The sequence below is a fragment of the Callorhinchus milii genome, unplaced genomic scaffold (assembly GCF_018977255.1).
Source record: "Callorhinchus milii isolate IMCB2004 unplaced genomic scaffold, IMCB_Cmil_1.0 Scaffold1277, whole genome shotgun sequence".
Taxonomy (NCBI): domain Eukaryota; kingdom Metazoa; phylum Chordata; class Chondrichthyes; order Chimaeriformes; family Callorhinchidae; genus Callorhinchus; species Callorhinchus milii.
Genome location: NW_024706018.1, coordinates 1 through 15,000, shown reverse-complemented (window position 1 = coordinate 15,000; position 15,000 = coordinate 1). Strand labels below are relative to the sequence as shown.

Below are 15,000 nucleotides of genomic sequence, written 5' to 3'. Positions count from 1 at the left end.
AGAGGACAACAAGCACTGTAACAGCAGACAGACAGACCGAGTCAGACACATAACCCCCCCACCCCCACACACACACACACAGAGGGACACACACACACACACACACACACACAGAGGACAGACAGACACACACACCACACACACAGAGGACAGACACACACACACACACACAAGAGACAGACACACAACAGAGACAACAGACACACACACAGAGGACACACACACACACACACACAGAGGATAGACACACACACACACACAAGGACAGACCACAGACACAGAGGACAGACAGACACACACACACACACACACACACACACAGCCAAACAGACAGACACACACACACACACACACAGGGACAGACAGACACACACACACACACACAGCAAACAGACAGACAGACACACACACACACACAGGGACAGACAGACACACACACACACACACACAGAGGGACAGACAGACACACACACAGAGGGACAGACAGACACACACACAGAGGGGCAGACAGACACACACACACAGACAAACAGACAGACACACACACACACACACAGGGACAGACAGACAGACAGACACACACACACGGGGGCAGACAGACAGACACACACACACACACAGACAAACAGACAGACACACACACACACACACACACAGGGACAGACAGACACAAACACACACACACACAGAGGGACAGACACACACACAGACAGAGAGACAAGTTGTGAGGCAGGAAACAGAGAGTAGGGATAAAGGGAATGTCCTCCGATCGGTGGGACGTGACAAGTGGTGTTCCCCAGGGGTCTGTACCGGGACCCCAGCTGTTCATCACATAATAACATATAATGTATATAAGTAACTTGGACGAAGGAATAGAAAGTTTTCTGCCCAAGTTTGCGGCCGAGACTAAGCTCAGAGGCTCAGTGAGTTGTGCAGATGGGAGCAGGAAGTCACAAGGGAACGTAAGAGAGATTAAGTGAGTGGACAGAGCTGCGGCAGATGGGGTTCAATGTAGGGAAGTGCGCGGTCATCCACTGTGGACCGAGAAAAGATAAAGCAGAATATTTTCTTCACGGCGAGAAATGAAGAGCTGTGGAGGAGCGGAGATTTGGGCTGAATGGCCTCTCCTCCTGTTCCTATCACACACACTCACACAGACACACACACCACGGACAGACAGACAGACAGAGAGACAGACACACACACACAGACACTCACCAGGTGTGGGCGGAGGGCAGTCTGTCTGTAGACCTGTCGTCGCGGTGAATCTGGAATTTCTGGATGCCGTTCATTCCCTCGAGGGCAGCAAAACCCTGCAGCGGCACCTTGGAGGTTCCCGTCACAAACTGCAGGAACTTGGCTCTGTCGGCCTGGTCAAAGGACCTCAGCGCTCGCCAGAACCACTGGATCTGAGAGGGAAATGGGGGGAGAGAGAGGTGGGGCAAGAAAGGAGGGGTAAAGGTGGGGTGGGAAAGAGGGGGGGGGAGAGAGAGAGAGAAGAGAGAGAGAGAAAAGGGGAGAGTCGGGGGGGGGGGAAGGGGAGAGAGAGAGAGAGATGAGTGTAATAATAATAATAATAATCCCGGCGTTTGACCCATCACCTGATCACGTCTTCGAGACGTCTCAAAGCACTTCACGGGACACACGGTAAAGTGTAGTGACTGTGTGTTTTGTGGGTGAAATGCGGCAGCCAATTGTGCACAGACACAATGGGCCCCTCTCCCCCTTCTTCCCCCTCAATTCCTGTTAGTATGGAGGTGGCTCCTGGATGGAGGTATCTCCTGTATGGAGGTGTATGGAGGTGTCTCCTGAATGGAGGTGTCTCCAGGATGGAGGTGTCTCCAGGATGGAGGTGTATGGAGGTGTCTCCAGGATGGAGGTGTCTCCAGGATGGAGGTGTATGGAGGTGTCTCCAGGATGGAGGTGTCTCCAGGATGGAGGTGTCTCCAGGATGGAGGTGTCTCCAGGATGGAGGTGTCTCCAGGATGGAGGTGTCTCCTGGATGGAGGTGTCTCCAGGATGGAGGTGTCTCCAGGATGGAGGTGTCTCCTGGATGGAGATGTCTCCTGTATGAAGGTGTGTCCTGGATGGAGGTGTCTCCTGGATGGAGGTGTCTCCTGTTAGTTACCTGTATGGAGTTGACCTGATATTTGTGATATTCCGTGTTGCCTTTCAGATCGTCAATGTCGATGGTGGGCAGCCCCGAGATCAGCAGCTCCAGCTCCTGCTCCGTGAAGATCGAGATCAGTCGCTTGGGAATAATCTCGTAGAATCCCTCGAGGAACGCTGCCAGCTGTTTCCTGATGGCTCCTGTCCCCCCACCGCCCAAAATACACATATCAATACACGTCTCTGTCCCAACTCCCCAGGTCCACCATCCACCCCAATTCCTCAACTCTCTCTCCCTCCCCCTCTCCCGCTCACTCCATCCCGACTCCCCCAAGTCTCTATCCCCAGTGCTGGACAGACAAAAGGCTCTCTCTTTCCCTCTCTCTCTCTCGGTGTTAACCCCTTCAGGACCACTTACCCGTCATCTTCATCTGACAAACCAGATGGACGTATTCCTTTTTGTTGTCTTCGTTGACGATTATGTGGGTTCCGTTTGCTTTCAACTCCCGCACCTCGCACACCCCAAACTCCTGAACCTACAACAACAACAACAACAACAACACTCCCCATTATAGGCTGTTACAGCGGCTCTCAACGACGGCAACAACAATAATAATCCACGTATTTGACCCGGCGCCTCATCACGTCCTTCAAACGTCACAGAATATACAGTAAAGTGTAGCGACTGTGTATTTTGTGGGCGAAACATGGCAGCCGAGTGAGCACAGCGACGTCCCACAAACTCACTTGGAGAGATTATTACCCCCAGAAAGCGATCCACCAATCGACTAACAACCAGGGTCCTACTCACTGCTGGTAAACAGGCGTGTGCGTGTGCGTGTGTGTGTGTGGGGGGGGGGGGGGCTGTCACTGTTAGTTACCTGTATAGAGATGTCCCTAATACAGTAAACATCAAACTAACCTCGGTGCTGAACGTGAGCTCAGAGCCCAGTGTGACCACACCATTCTCCAACAAGTAAACCAGCCCCTGATAAAAGTGGTAATCCTCACTCTCCATGTCCGTGTATCTACAGAGAGAGAGAGAGAGAGAGAGGTGAGTGAGAGAGAGAGACAGAGAGTGGTAATCCTCACTCTCCATGTCTGTGAGGGGGAGAGAGAGAGAGACAAAGACACACAGTGAGGGCTCTGGGCTGGGCTGTGTGAGTAAATGAGTGAGTGTGTGAGTGTGAGAGGGAGTGAGTGAATGAGAGTGAGTGAGAGCGAGCGGGCGGGCGGGCGGGCGAGTGAGTGAGTGAATGAGCGAGCGTGAGTGTGTGACAAGAGTGAGTGAGAGAGTGAGTGAGAGTGAGAGGGAGGGAGGGAGAGACAGAGAGAGAGAGAGACCAGGTTTACCTGACGGACTTGCCCAGGATGTGCTTGTAGAAGGAGCGGGTGAAGTAACAGTCGAGGAGACGGTTGTCGTACACGGCTTTGGCTACGATACGACCCACAAACTTGAAGTAGCTGAGGTGGTTGGGGTTGCAGTGAGAACAGGGGTTGATGGTGTATGTGACCCGGTCCCCAGGGGAAGTGCGGAACAGGGCGTACATAGGGTTAAACATCTCCCGAGAGATGATCATGTACCACTCCCTGAGCAAACCTCCAGCGTCCTGACCTTCCTCCCCCTCAAACACTATGTACCTGTGGGGCACGGAGACACGATCAGTAAACTCTGCTCCTCCGCTCACAGCCACACGGGAATATTCCTTGTGTTTAACCGGATGTTTTACGGGCGGATTGGAGAGAAAAGAGAAGGAGAGAGAGAGAGAGAGAGAGAGAGAGAGGCGGACGGAGTGAGAGAAGAGAAGAGGGAGCGGGAGAGAGAAAGAGAGAGAGAGGAGAGGAGAGCGAGGGATAGAGAGATAGTGAGAGGAGAAGAGGGACAGAGAGATAGTGAGAGGAGAGGAGAGAGGGATAGAGAGATAGTAAGAGGAGAGAGAGGGAGGGGGGATAGAGAGCGAGGGAGAGGAGAGGAGAGAGAGGGGGATAGAGAGATAGTGAGAGGAGAGGAGAGAGAGGGGGATAGAGAGATAGTGAGAGGAGAGGGGAGAGAGGTGGATAGAGAGATAGTGAGAGGAGAGGGGAGAGAGAGGGATAGAGAGATAGTAAGAGGAGAGAGAGAGGGGGGGCTAGAGAGCGAGGGAGAGGAGAGGAGAGAGAGGGGATAGAGAGATAGTGAGAGGAGAGGAGAGAGAAGGGGATAGAGAGATAGTGAGAGGAGAGGGGGAGAGGGGGATAGAGAGATAGTGAGAGGAGAGAGAGGGATAGAGAGATAGTAAGAGGAGAGAGAGGGGGGGGGATAGAGAGCGAGGGAGAGGAGAGAGAGGGGGATAGAGAGATAGTGAGAGGAGAGGGGAGAGAGAGGGATAGAGAGATAATGAGAGGAGAGGGGAGAGAGAGGGATAGAGAGACAGTAAGAGGAGAGGAGAGAGAGGGATAGAGAGATAGTGAGAGGGGGGGGGGGGGATAGAGAGCGAGGGAGAGGAGAGGAGAGAGAGGGGGATAGAGAGATAGTGAGAGGAGAGGAGAGAGAGGGGGATAGAGAGATAGTGAGAGGAGAGGAGAGAGAGGGGGATAGAGAGATAGTGAGAGGAGCGATGGCTTACAGTCTGTTTTTCATCTCCTCAGGAGATTTTCGGTGAAGTTCTCGATACGAATCCTCAAAGACGTGATCCCTCCGGACGTGTACAGCCAAATCCTCCTTCCTGATCCCCTCGTCCAACCTCTCCAACTCTTGCCGGAAATACCTGTGGAGAGAGAGTGTAGTGACTGTGTGTGGACAGCAGTGAGTGTGTACAGCAGTGTGTGTGTGTACAGCAGTGTGTGTGTGTGTGTACAGCAGTGTGTGTGTGTACAGCAGTGTGTGTGTGTACAGCAGTGTGAGTATGTACAGCAGTGTGTGTGTGTGTGTGTGTACAGCAGTGTGTGTGAGTGTGTACAGCAGTGTGTGTGAGTGTGTGTGTATACAGCAGTGTGTGTGTGTACAGCAGTGTGTGTGTGTACAGCAGTGTGAGTATGTACAGCAGTGAGTGTGTACAGCAGTGTGTGCGTGTACAGCAGTGTGTGTGAGTGTGTACAGCAGTGTGTGTGTGTACAGCAGTGTGTGTGTGTACAGCAGTGTGTGTGAGTGTGTACAGCAGTGTGTGTGTGTACAGCAGTGTGTGTGTGTACAGCAGTGTGTGTGAGTGTGTACAGCAGTGTGTGTGTGTACAGCAGTGTGAGTGTGTACAGCAGTGTGTGTGTACAGCAGTGTGTGTGGGTGTCTGTGTCCGTGTGTGTCTGTGTCCAGGCTCAGTCAGTCCCACGGTCTTTCTCTCCCCACCCTTCCTCTCTCCCCCCTCGCCCCCCCTCCTCTTTTGCCCCCCCCCTCCCCCCCCTCTCTGCCCATCCCCCCTCCTCTTTCCCCCCCACCCCCTCTCACTCCCTCCCCCTCCTCTCTCTGCTCCCACCACCCTCTCTCGCCCGCCCCTCTCTCGCGTCCCCCTCTTGCCCCCTCCTCTCTCCCCCCTCCGCCCCCTCTCTCGCCACCCCCACCTCTCTCTCGCCCCCCCACCCCCTCTCTCGCCCCCCTCCCCCCCTCTCTCTCACTACAAACGTACTTGCGTTTGACATCGAAGTCGAGGATCCGGATGTAATCGACGAGAACCGCGAAGGGGCCGTCAGCCAAGTGTGTGGTCGACTGTCTGAGTATCTGGTTCAGCACCGTACGGTGTGTCTCTGTAACATACAAACACCAGGGACACGTCAATAACACACACACACGCATGTCAGGAACACGTCAGTAACACATACACACACACACACACAAGTCAATCAATCACACAGACACACACAGATCACATACACAGACACACACAGCTCACACACACACAGACACACACACACACACACACACAGTGGGTTGAAGGCAATGACCTACCTGCGAAGCGGAGGAATTTCTGTGTGTCTGGGGGCAGGTTGGAGGAGATGTGCATGGAGGAGGGCTCGCGGGAGAAGAAGGGGTCGAGGGAGGAGGGGGTGGCAGGGGTGACGGGGGCCGGGGACAGAGGTGGGGCCTCGTCCTTGATGTGTGCAAGCTGGCTCTCTCTCGTGTCCCTCACTGGGGGCTTGCTCTCCCGTTCCGTGGCGTGGACAAGGAAAAAGGCCTCAACAGCCGGCTGTAACACTGAGAGAGGAGCGTTCACAGTGAGTGTGAGAGACAGAGACAGAGACAGAGAGGGAGAGAGGGAGAGAGACAGAGAGAGAGAGAGAGACACACACACACAGGGAGAGCAAGACCGAGAGAGAAAGAGACAGAGAGACAGGAAGCGTTCACAGTGAGTGAGAGACAGGGAGAGACAGAAAGAGACACACAGGGGGAGAGAGACACACACACAGTGAGAGAGAGAGACACACACACAGTGAGAGAGAGAGAGACACACACACAGTAGAGAGAGAGAGAGAGAGACACACACACAGTGAGAGAGAGAGAGAGAGAGAGAGACACAGTGAGGGAGACAGAGACACACACACAGAGACACACACAGTGAGAGACAGAGACACACACAGAGAGAGAGAGACACACACAGTGAGAGAGAGATACACACATAGTGAGAAAGACAGACAGTGAGAGACACACACAGTGAGAGAGAGACACACGGTGAGGGAGACAGAGACACACACACACACAGAGACACACACAGTGAGAGACAACGAGACGCACACAGAGACAGAGACACACACAAGAGAGACAGACAGTGAGAGACACAAACACACACACACACACAGTGAGAGAGAGAGAGAGAGAGAGACACACACAGTGAGAGAGACATGTCTCCCCACCGCCTCCCGCTGCTGCCTTACCCAGCACTGCGTGCTGATCGTGTGATTCCTCGAGCTCCTTCAGACACTCTCCGAGCATATCCCACAGCTCGTCCAGACTGAGCTGCTCACTGAGCAACGGCAGATCCGGACCCTTCTCCTCCTCCTTGTCCTGCTCCGTGGCCTGGCTGGCCTCCGAGCCTGGGGGGGGGGGGGGGGGAGACACACATAGCCTGTCACACACACAGCTACAGCCACAGCAACCTGAACACACACACACAGCCACCCCGCGCGCACACACAGCCACCCCGCACACACACACACACACACAGCCACCCCGTGCGCACACACAGTCACCCCGCACACGCACACATCCACACAGCCACCCCGCGCACACACACACATCCACACAGCCACCCCCGCGCGCACACACAGTCACCCGGCTCACACACAGCCACCCCGCACGCACACGCATACACACAGCCACCCCGCACACACACACATCCACACAGCCACCCCGCACGCACACACAGCCACCCCGCACACGCACACACGCGCACACACAGCCACCACACACACATCCACCCCGCGAGCACACAAAGCCACCCCACGCGCGCACACACACACACTCACACAGCCACCCTGCACACACACACACACACACCTCACACAATCACACACACAGATATAGCCGCACGCACACACGTACCCAGTGACTGTGTCTCGGGATTCGCCGGCAATGGTTCATCCACGTCCATCGGGGATTCCTCTCTGCGAGTGGCAGCCTCAGCCTGGTTTGACTCGGACTTTTTAAGAAAGAAAAAAGTCAAATGTTCGGCCACTTAACAAGTGCTTAACCTCGTGCTCGTCAGCGCACACACACACACTCACACACACACACCATATACACACATTCACACACACAATCACACGCACACACACACATACACCACACACACACACACACATACTCACACATTCTCACACACACATGTACACACCACACACACACTCACACACACACTCAGACACTCACACACCATACACTCACACACACACACCCACATACTCACACACACTCACAGACACACACTCACAGACACACACACTAACACACACTCAGATACACACACTCACACACACGCACTGCGCTAAAGTTAAAACAATTACATTTTAAACAAATGTACAGACAGGTTAGTGCAGAGGAGGGTTAATGGGAGGAGAGCGAGTGAGGGCGGCAGCGATGTATAGAGCGAGGGAGGGAGCGAGGCCAGTGAGGGAGTAAGGAGGGAGGGGCGTGCGAGGGAGAGGGAGCGAGAGAGGGTACGTGCGAGGGAGAGGGCGATGGAGGGAGTGAGAGAGCGAGGGACACAGAGAGAGGGAGTCCCTGGCTGGGAGCGGGGATCATGCTAACCATGGCTGATTGCTGCTGTCTTCTGGTTCGCTGCCCGTCACGTACCATTTGTATAATAGCGTCAGCCTCAGCTTCCAGCTGCCGCACAGCTGCCTGTATACTACTGGCTGAGCCCAGAGCTGAGGAGCCTGCGGGGGAGAGAGGAGGAGAGGTGTGGTGGGGGGAGAGAGAGAGGGGGAGAGAGGGGGGAGGTGGGGGGAGAGAGAGAGAGGTGGGGGAGAGAGGAGAGAGGGGGGTGGAGGTAATAGAGAGGGAGGTGCAGGTGGGGTGGAGAGGCGGGGGGAGAGAGCGGGGAGAGAGAGAGAAGGGGAGAGAGGAGAGAGAGGTGGGGGGGGAGAGAGTGGGGAGAGAGAGGTGGGGAGGAGAGCGGGGAGAGAGGGGGGGGCGGGCAGGGGAGAGGGACAGGGGAAAGAGAGGGGAGAGGGGAGAGAGAGAGAGAGAGAGAGAGAGAGAGGGAAGAGAGAGCGCGGGGAGGGGAGAGAGAGTGGGAGGAGGGAGACAGGGAGAGTGGGGGGAGAGAGAGAGAGAGAGAGAGAGACAGAGTGTTGGAGATGATACCAGAGAGATATGCAATATAACTATATAACGCAAAGCCCCACACCCGCCTGGTCCTCACTTCACTGCGTTGTGTAGAGAGAACCTTACAAACAGCACAGGAGGAGGCCATTCGGCCCATCGCGTCCGTGCTGTCTCCTTTAAGGGCAAACCTTTTTGAGCCCCGTTTCCCTGTTCACCCCCACCTTCGTTCACCCCAGACACGATTAAACCACCACCACCGCCCCGGGGCTCGACCCGGCGCCCGATCACGTCGTCGCGTGCAGTGACCGTGCGCGTGGTTCGGGGGCGAGAGGCGACGGCCCCACAAACAGCCGCGGGGGTTGAAGCCACCGAATTGCTTGTGACGATTATTTTAATTCGGAGGGTTTTATAGGCTCCCGGAAAAGCGATCCGCCCCCAATCGGTTCCCCGGTCACTCCCAGGGTAACAACACACCACGATTAAATTATTAGGGATCATCCAAAGTCGCTTTGATAATCATAATAATAATAATGATAATAAATACTCATAGCAATGCCCGTGTGTGCGGCTGCTGACGCTTACCGAGTCGGCCCGTCTGCTTGGCCTTTTTGTTCGCCCGACGCGTGGCGTCTCGCAGTTGGATGATGACTTGGAGGATGCGGAGGAAGAACTTCTGGGTGGAGGTTTTCGACGTGAGCATCGACATGGAGGGCAACTGCAGCTCCCGGCCTCCGAGAGGTCGCTTCTGAGCAGCCACAATCACCACGTTCTCTGTCGTGTTGAACCTGAACCGCCCGTAGGTGAGAGACAACAAACTGGGGTGTTAATACCTCTCCCTCCGTGGCTGTCTCACTCTCTCTCTCTCTCTCTCCCATCGCTCTCTCCCCGTGTGTCTCTCTCTGTCTCACTCTCTCTCTCTCCATCGCTCTCTCCCCGTGTATCTCTGTCTGTCTCACTCTCTCTCTCTCCATCGCTCTCTCCCTGTGTATCTCTCTCTGTCTCACCCTCTCTCTCTATCGCTCTCTCCCTGTGTATCTCTCTCTGTCTCACTCTCTCTCTCTATCGCTCTCTCCCCGTGTGTCTCTGTCTGTCTCCCTCTCTCTATCGCTCTCTCCTCTTTGCGTCTCTCTCTCTATCAGCCTGTAGGTGAGACACAACAAACTGCGGTGTTGATACCTCTCCCTCTGTGCCTGTCTCACTCTCTCTCTCACTCTGTCTCTCTCCATCACTCTCTCGCTCTGTCAGCCCGTGGGCGAGAGACGAAGACAAACTGGGGTGTTGATACCTCTGTCTGTGTCTGTCTGTGTGTATGGCTGTCTGTGTCTCTCTATCACTCTCTCCCCCTCCGTCTCTCTCTCTCTCTCTCTGAGAGACAGAGACAAACTGGGGTGTTACCTTTTCCCTGTGTCTGTCTCTCTCACTCTGTGTGTCCGTGTGTGTGTATATCAGTCTATCTCTCCCCCTCCATCTCTTTCTCTCTCCCTTTCTCTCTATCTCTATCAGCCTGTAGGTGACTGAACGTGCTGACACCGAGCGCTCCCCTCTCTCCCCTTCCCCTACCCCGCCAGTCGATGGGAGAGAGAGGGAGGTGGGGGGGTGGGGGGGAAAAGTGGTGACAGACTCTCCCTTTCTCACCTGCTCAGCATCTTGCCCTTCAGTTTGGCCATGTGCGGCTGATCATCGTGGCTGAGCTCTGGGGGCTGACTGTCAGCCTGAGCTCGTCTCTGCTGCTCCAGGTTATACTCTCGTAACTCAGCCAGCAGCGTCCCTGTGGGCAGAGAGAGAGAGAGAGAGACATAACACCACAGGCCCGACAGCACTGGAGCCCATCGTGTCTGTGCCTGTGCCGGAGCAGCGACAACAACAACAGCAGCAGCAGCAGCGCCCTTCACATGGGGTAGTGTCCGGAATGATTGACGGTGGTGAAGTCTGACCCCGAGCCGGGGGGGGGGGGGAGTAGAGGGGTGGGGAGAGGGAGGGAGAGGTGACCGTCAGCACCATCAAAAAGGAAGGCCTTTAGGTGGGATTTGGAGGTGAGGAGGGAGGGTCCTGTCCAGCCCGGCCGGGAATCGAACCCAGGTCCTCTCACTTGCGAGGGGATTGTGGTAACCTCTCGGCCCCTGAGCTACAGGCGTCCCACAGGATGACCTACCTATCTGCTGACACAGGGTGTAGCCGAGCTGCCGAGCTCCGCTCAGTAGTAGTTTGAGGACGGTGTCTCTGGTTCCCGGTTCCCCGCGGGACAACTGTAATAGGATGTTAGCTGCGTCCTCCAGACCCTCCTCTGAACACGAGTGTGACGTCAACACCTGCCAGGAGAGGAGAAAACAGTCACTGTGGGTAACAGCCGGGGGGGGGGGGGGGGAGAGAGAGAGAGAGACACACACACACACACACACACACAGGGGCTCAGTCACTGCGGCCAGCAAGTAGGGAGAGAGAGAGGGGGGATTGGGGAGGGTTGGGGGGGGAGACAGACAGTCAGAGAGAGAGAGACAGAGAGAGATAGAGACGCATGAGAGAGAGAGAGAGAGAGAGAGAGACAGAGAGAGATAGAGACACATGAGAGAGAGAGAGAGAGAGAGATGAAGAGACGAGACACACACAGACACACAGTCACGTTACCTCCACTGACAGCTGGAGCTGTTTCTCTGTGAGGCCTGAGGTGGGGGCTTTGCTGTCGCTGCTGCTGCCGCCGGTCTCCCCCACCCTCGCCGGGGACTTGGCCACTTTCTGAGTCGCTGCAAAACACGTCAAGACACACGCAACACGTTTACACTGGGATCAGCCTCGCTGCTCTCTCTCTCTCTATCTATTGCTCGGTCTCTTTTCCCCTCCCTCCCTCCCTCTTTCCCCTCTCTCTGTCCCTCTCTCCCCTTCTCTCTCTCTCTCTCCCTGTGCCCCCCTCACTCTCCCTCCCCCAGTACTCACGTGTAGCAGTGACGTTGGCTGTTGTGTTGACGCTGAGGTTGGGGTTGGGGGTAAGGCTAGGGTTGGGGGTGGCTGTGAGGGGGGGGCAGGTGGCGCTGCTGTTACTGTTGCTGTGGCTGTTGCTGTGGCTGTTGCTGTTGCTGTGGTTGGGGCTGATCTCCGTGGCCTTGTTGTCGGGGAGGGCGATGGAGATGAGGGAGAGGAGACGGAGCAGTTTCTCGGTGAGCAGCGAGCTGCGGCGGATGACGGGGTGAGAGAGCATGTTCATGAGCTGCCCCAGGGGCGAGGACTCCAGGCTGCCTTGACTGCTCTCCCCCTCGCTGCCCGGCAGAGGCAGAGCCTTGATTGAGGTCTTCCCCTTGCGGCTCACGTTCATGTTGTCCAGTTTGACCAGAAGGTCCCAGAAGTCGGTGGAGATGGAGCTGGAGGTGGAGCCAGCTCCGGCCGGGCTCGGGCTCTGTCCCTGTGCCTGGCCCTGGCCCTGTCCAGGGCTGGTCGCTGCCGGCCTCCCCAGCTTCTCTCTGTCTGTCTCCCCGCAGCTGTCTTTACTGCGCTGCTGTGTGAAGTGACTGGGGAATACCTGAGGGAGAGAGAGAGAGAGAGAGAGAGGGTGAGAGTGCGAGAGAGAGAGAATAATAATAATAATAATAATAATAATCCTTGCATTTGATATAGCGCTTTTCACGTCGGGAGGACGTCCCAAAGCGCTTCACAGAATAGACTGTAAAGTGAATTGACTGTATATTTGTGGGAGAGGGAGGCAGCTTGAGAGAGCGAGAGAGAGGGGGGAGAGGGAGGGAGTGTGAGGGAGAGAGATGGGGTGAGGGGGTGAGAAGAGCGAGAGCGAGGGAGGGGAGGGGGAGGGGGAGGGAGTGTGAGGGAGTGAGAGAGGGGAGAGAAGGGAAGGAGACAACACAGAGAGAGGGGGGGGGGGGAGGTTACCTTGGCGAGCTGGATGAGGGTGTCTAACACGTGTCTACAGACCACGGGAGCTGCCTGGGGGTGGATGTGGACGGTGGAGCCACAGCCGGGATGCTTCTCCGAATGCTTCCGCCCTCCCGACCGCTGTATCTGGAAGATGTTGGTGCGACAGCCCAGAGCAGCGTCCATGGACACGGAGAGCCACGACAGCTGGCTGGTGGCTTTGGCCTCCACCTTGTGGAGCAGGTCCAGGGTTTTCTGTTCGTGTAGAGCTAGGGCTCCGGTGCCAGGGGGAGGAGGGGGCGGGGGAGAAGCCAGGCAGCTCTTGACCTTCTTGCCCTTCTCCTCCAGGTGTTTGGGGATCTCGATGCACAGCTCGCTCTCGCTGCTCCGCTGCAGGATGGACAGCAAGCTCTTGATGACCCAGTTGCGGGTCTGGGTGTGATAGCAGAGGTTCCTCAGCACACGGTGAAGGCGGCTGGTGTTCAGCTTCGGCTCGTCCACAAACAGCAGCACCAGCAGACAGGACAGGGCCTCGTGGTCCAACAGCAAGCGTCCGCGGAGGCGCAGGAGGCTGTCCACGTTACTGCTGCTCGAGGCTCTGAGGAGGAACATCTCAAGGTTACACCTCGATCCACACCCCGACTCCCCCCAAGTCTCTACCCATCTCCCTCTTGCCCTGAGGCAAGCTGACACATACTGTGGCTGTGGCTGTGGTGCCTGTGATGTTGTGGCTGTGGCTGTGGTGCCTGTGATGTTGTGGCTGTGGCTGTGGTGCCTGTGATGTTGTGGCTGTGGCTGTGGTGCCTGTGATGTTGTGGCTGTGGCGCCTGTGATGTTGTGGCTGTGGCTGTGGTGCCTGTGATGTTGTGGCTGTGGCGCCTGTGATGTTGTGGCTGTGGCTGTGGTGCCTGTGATGTTGTGGCTGTGGTGCCTGTGATGTTGTGGCTGTGGCTGTGGTGCCTGTGATGTTGTGGCTGTGGTTACGGTACCTGTTATGGCTGCCGCTGCCCCACTGAAAGGCCCCACTTCGCTGCACCGCGAGGCGTGTGTACTGCACTCCTCGGTTTCCTCCCAGCCGTCCAGTGAAACCTGGTTATAAACAAAGTACACGTCAGTGACACGTTACACACCCTCACACACATACACCCCTGCACACACCACAGGTGCATATCAGTGACATGTTACACACACTCACACACACGCACAAACACACTCTCACACACACCCTAATATATACAAACACAGGTACACGCCAGTGACATGTTACCACCCTCACACACATACACCCATGTGTGCGCGCACGCACACACACACAATATATACACACACAGGTACATATAGTGAGATGTTGCACACACTCCCCTTCACACACATACACACCCTCACACACCACGACACTCTCACACAGACACACAACACACACCATTACACACACACGACACACAAGGGGAGGGAGTGGACAGGCGACTGCAGTGCTCACAGAGCGGAGTTAACTCCTCGTTACCTGTGCTGCGGAGGATGGCAGAGAGGGCAGAGGAGCTGCTGTGACTGAACAGCCTCTCGTGCATGAGCTGCCGCTGCCTGGCCTCCTGCTCTCTCCTCAGGGCCTGGGCCTCGGCAGCAATGTCCGGGGGCATCACAGCCAGGACACTGTCCTCCATGTCCTCCAGCACACTGCGCCTCAGGTCAGAGGGCAAGGTCTGGATAAAAGTCACCGGGTCCATCGGGGGTGTCAGGGTTCGCTGTGTGCGCCAGCTCTCGCCGCTGCTGCTCTACTCTCTGCTGGGCAAGGACCTGGGATAGCACCATTAACATCAACACTAACATCATCATCAACATGATGCGTGTGTGTGTGAGAGGGTGTGTGTGTGTGTGTGAGGGTGTGTGTGTATGTGAGGGTGTGTGTGGGTGATGATGTGTGAGGGTGTATGTGTGAGAGTGTGTGTGTGTGAGGGTGTGTTAGGGGGTACGTACCTCCTCCTGGATGGCGGGGGGCAGGGCGGCCAGGAACTCAGGGCTGACCTCGCTGACGGGCTGGGTACCCACCAGAGAAGCAGCAGCAGCAGCAGCGACAGCAGTGGCTACAGTCGCTGCCGTCGCTCTCTCTCTCTCCCGGTCTCGCTCTCTCTCCCGCTCCCTCTCGCGCACCCGGTTCGGAGGCCGGATTCCCAGCTGGTTCTGTAGCACTTCCCTCCGGATATCCTCAGGCAGCGCTGCCAGGAAAGAGGGGTCCACTCCCTCGGGCAGACTGATCCCTGCCGGGAAAAACACACACAGGTACAGGCACAACAACACAGGCTACA

At 56.1% G+C, this 15,000-nt stretch overlaps 1 protein-coding gene across 1 annotated transcript in view; it reads right to left on the bottom strand.

Annotated features, from left to right (window-relative positions):
* Positions 1-14,952, bottom strand: part of LOC121852777 (E3 ubiquitin-protein ligase HUWE1-like) — a gene marked incomplete at its 5' end in the record, with an annotated part of 15,212 nt that extends 260 nt beyond the window's left edge. The window contains 21 exon segments of the mRNA XM_042346666.1: positions 1,219-1,409; positions 2,129-2,310; positions 2,528-2,645; positions 3,032-3,137; positions 3,463-3,750; positions 4,716-4,856; positions 5,709-5,826; positions 6,029-6,274; positions 6,952-7,110; positions 7,619-7,715; positions 8,324-8,451; positions 9,425-9,627; positions 10,478-10,610; positions 10,995-11,151; positions 11,468-11,583; positions 11,774-12,353; positions 12,716-13,295; positions 13,687-13,786; positions 14,202-14,424; positions 14,426-14,491; positions 14,672-14,952. Of these exon segments, the coding sequence (XP_042202600.1) occupies positions 1,219-1,409; positions 2,129-2,310; positions 2,528-2,645; positions 3,032-3,137; positions 3,463-3,750; positions 4,716-4,856; positions 5,709-5,826; positions 6,029-6,274; positions 6,952-7,110; positions 7,619-7,715; positions 8,324-8,451; positions 9,425-9,627; positions 10,478-10,610; positions 10,995-11,151; positions 11,468-11,583; positions 11,774-12,353; positions 12,716-13,295; positions 13,687-13,786; positions 14,202-14,424; positions 14,426-14,491; positions 14,672-14,952 (4,213 nt within the window).
* Positions 14,953-15,000: the final 48 nt, after the last annotated feature.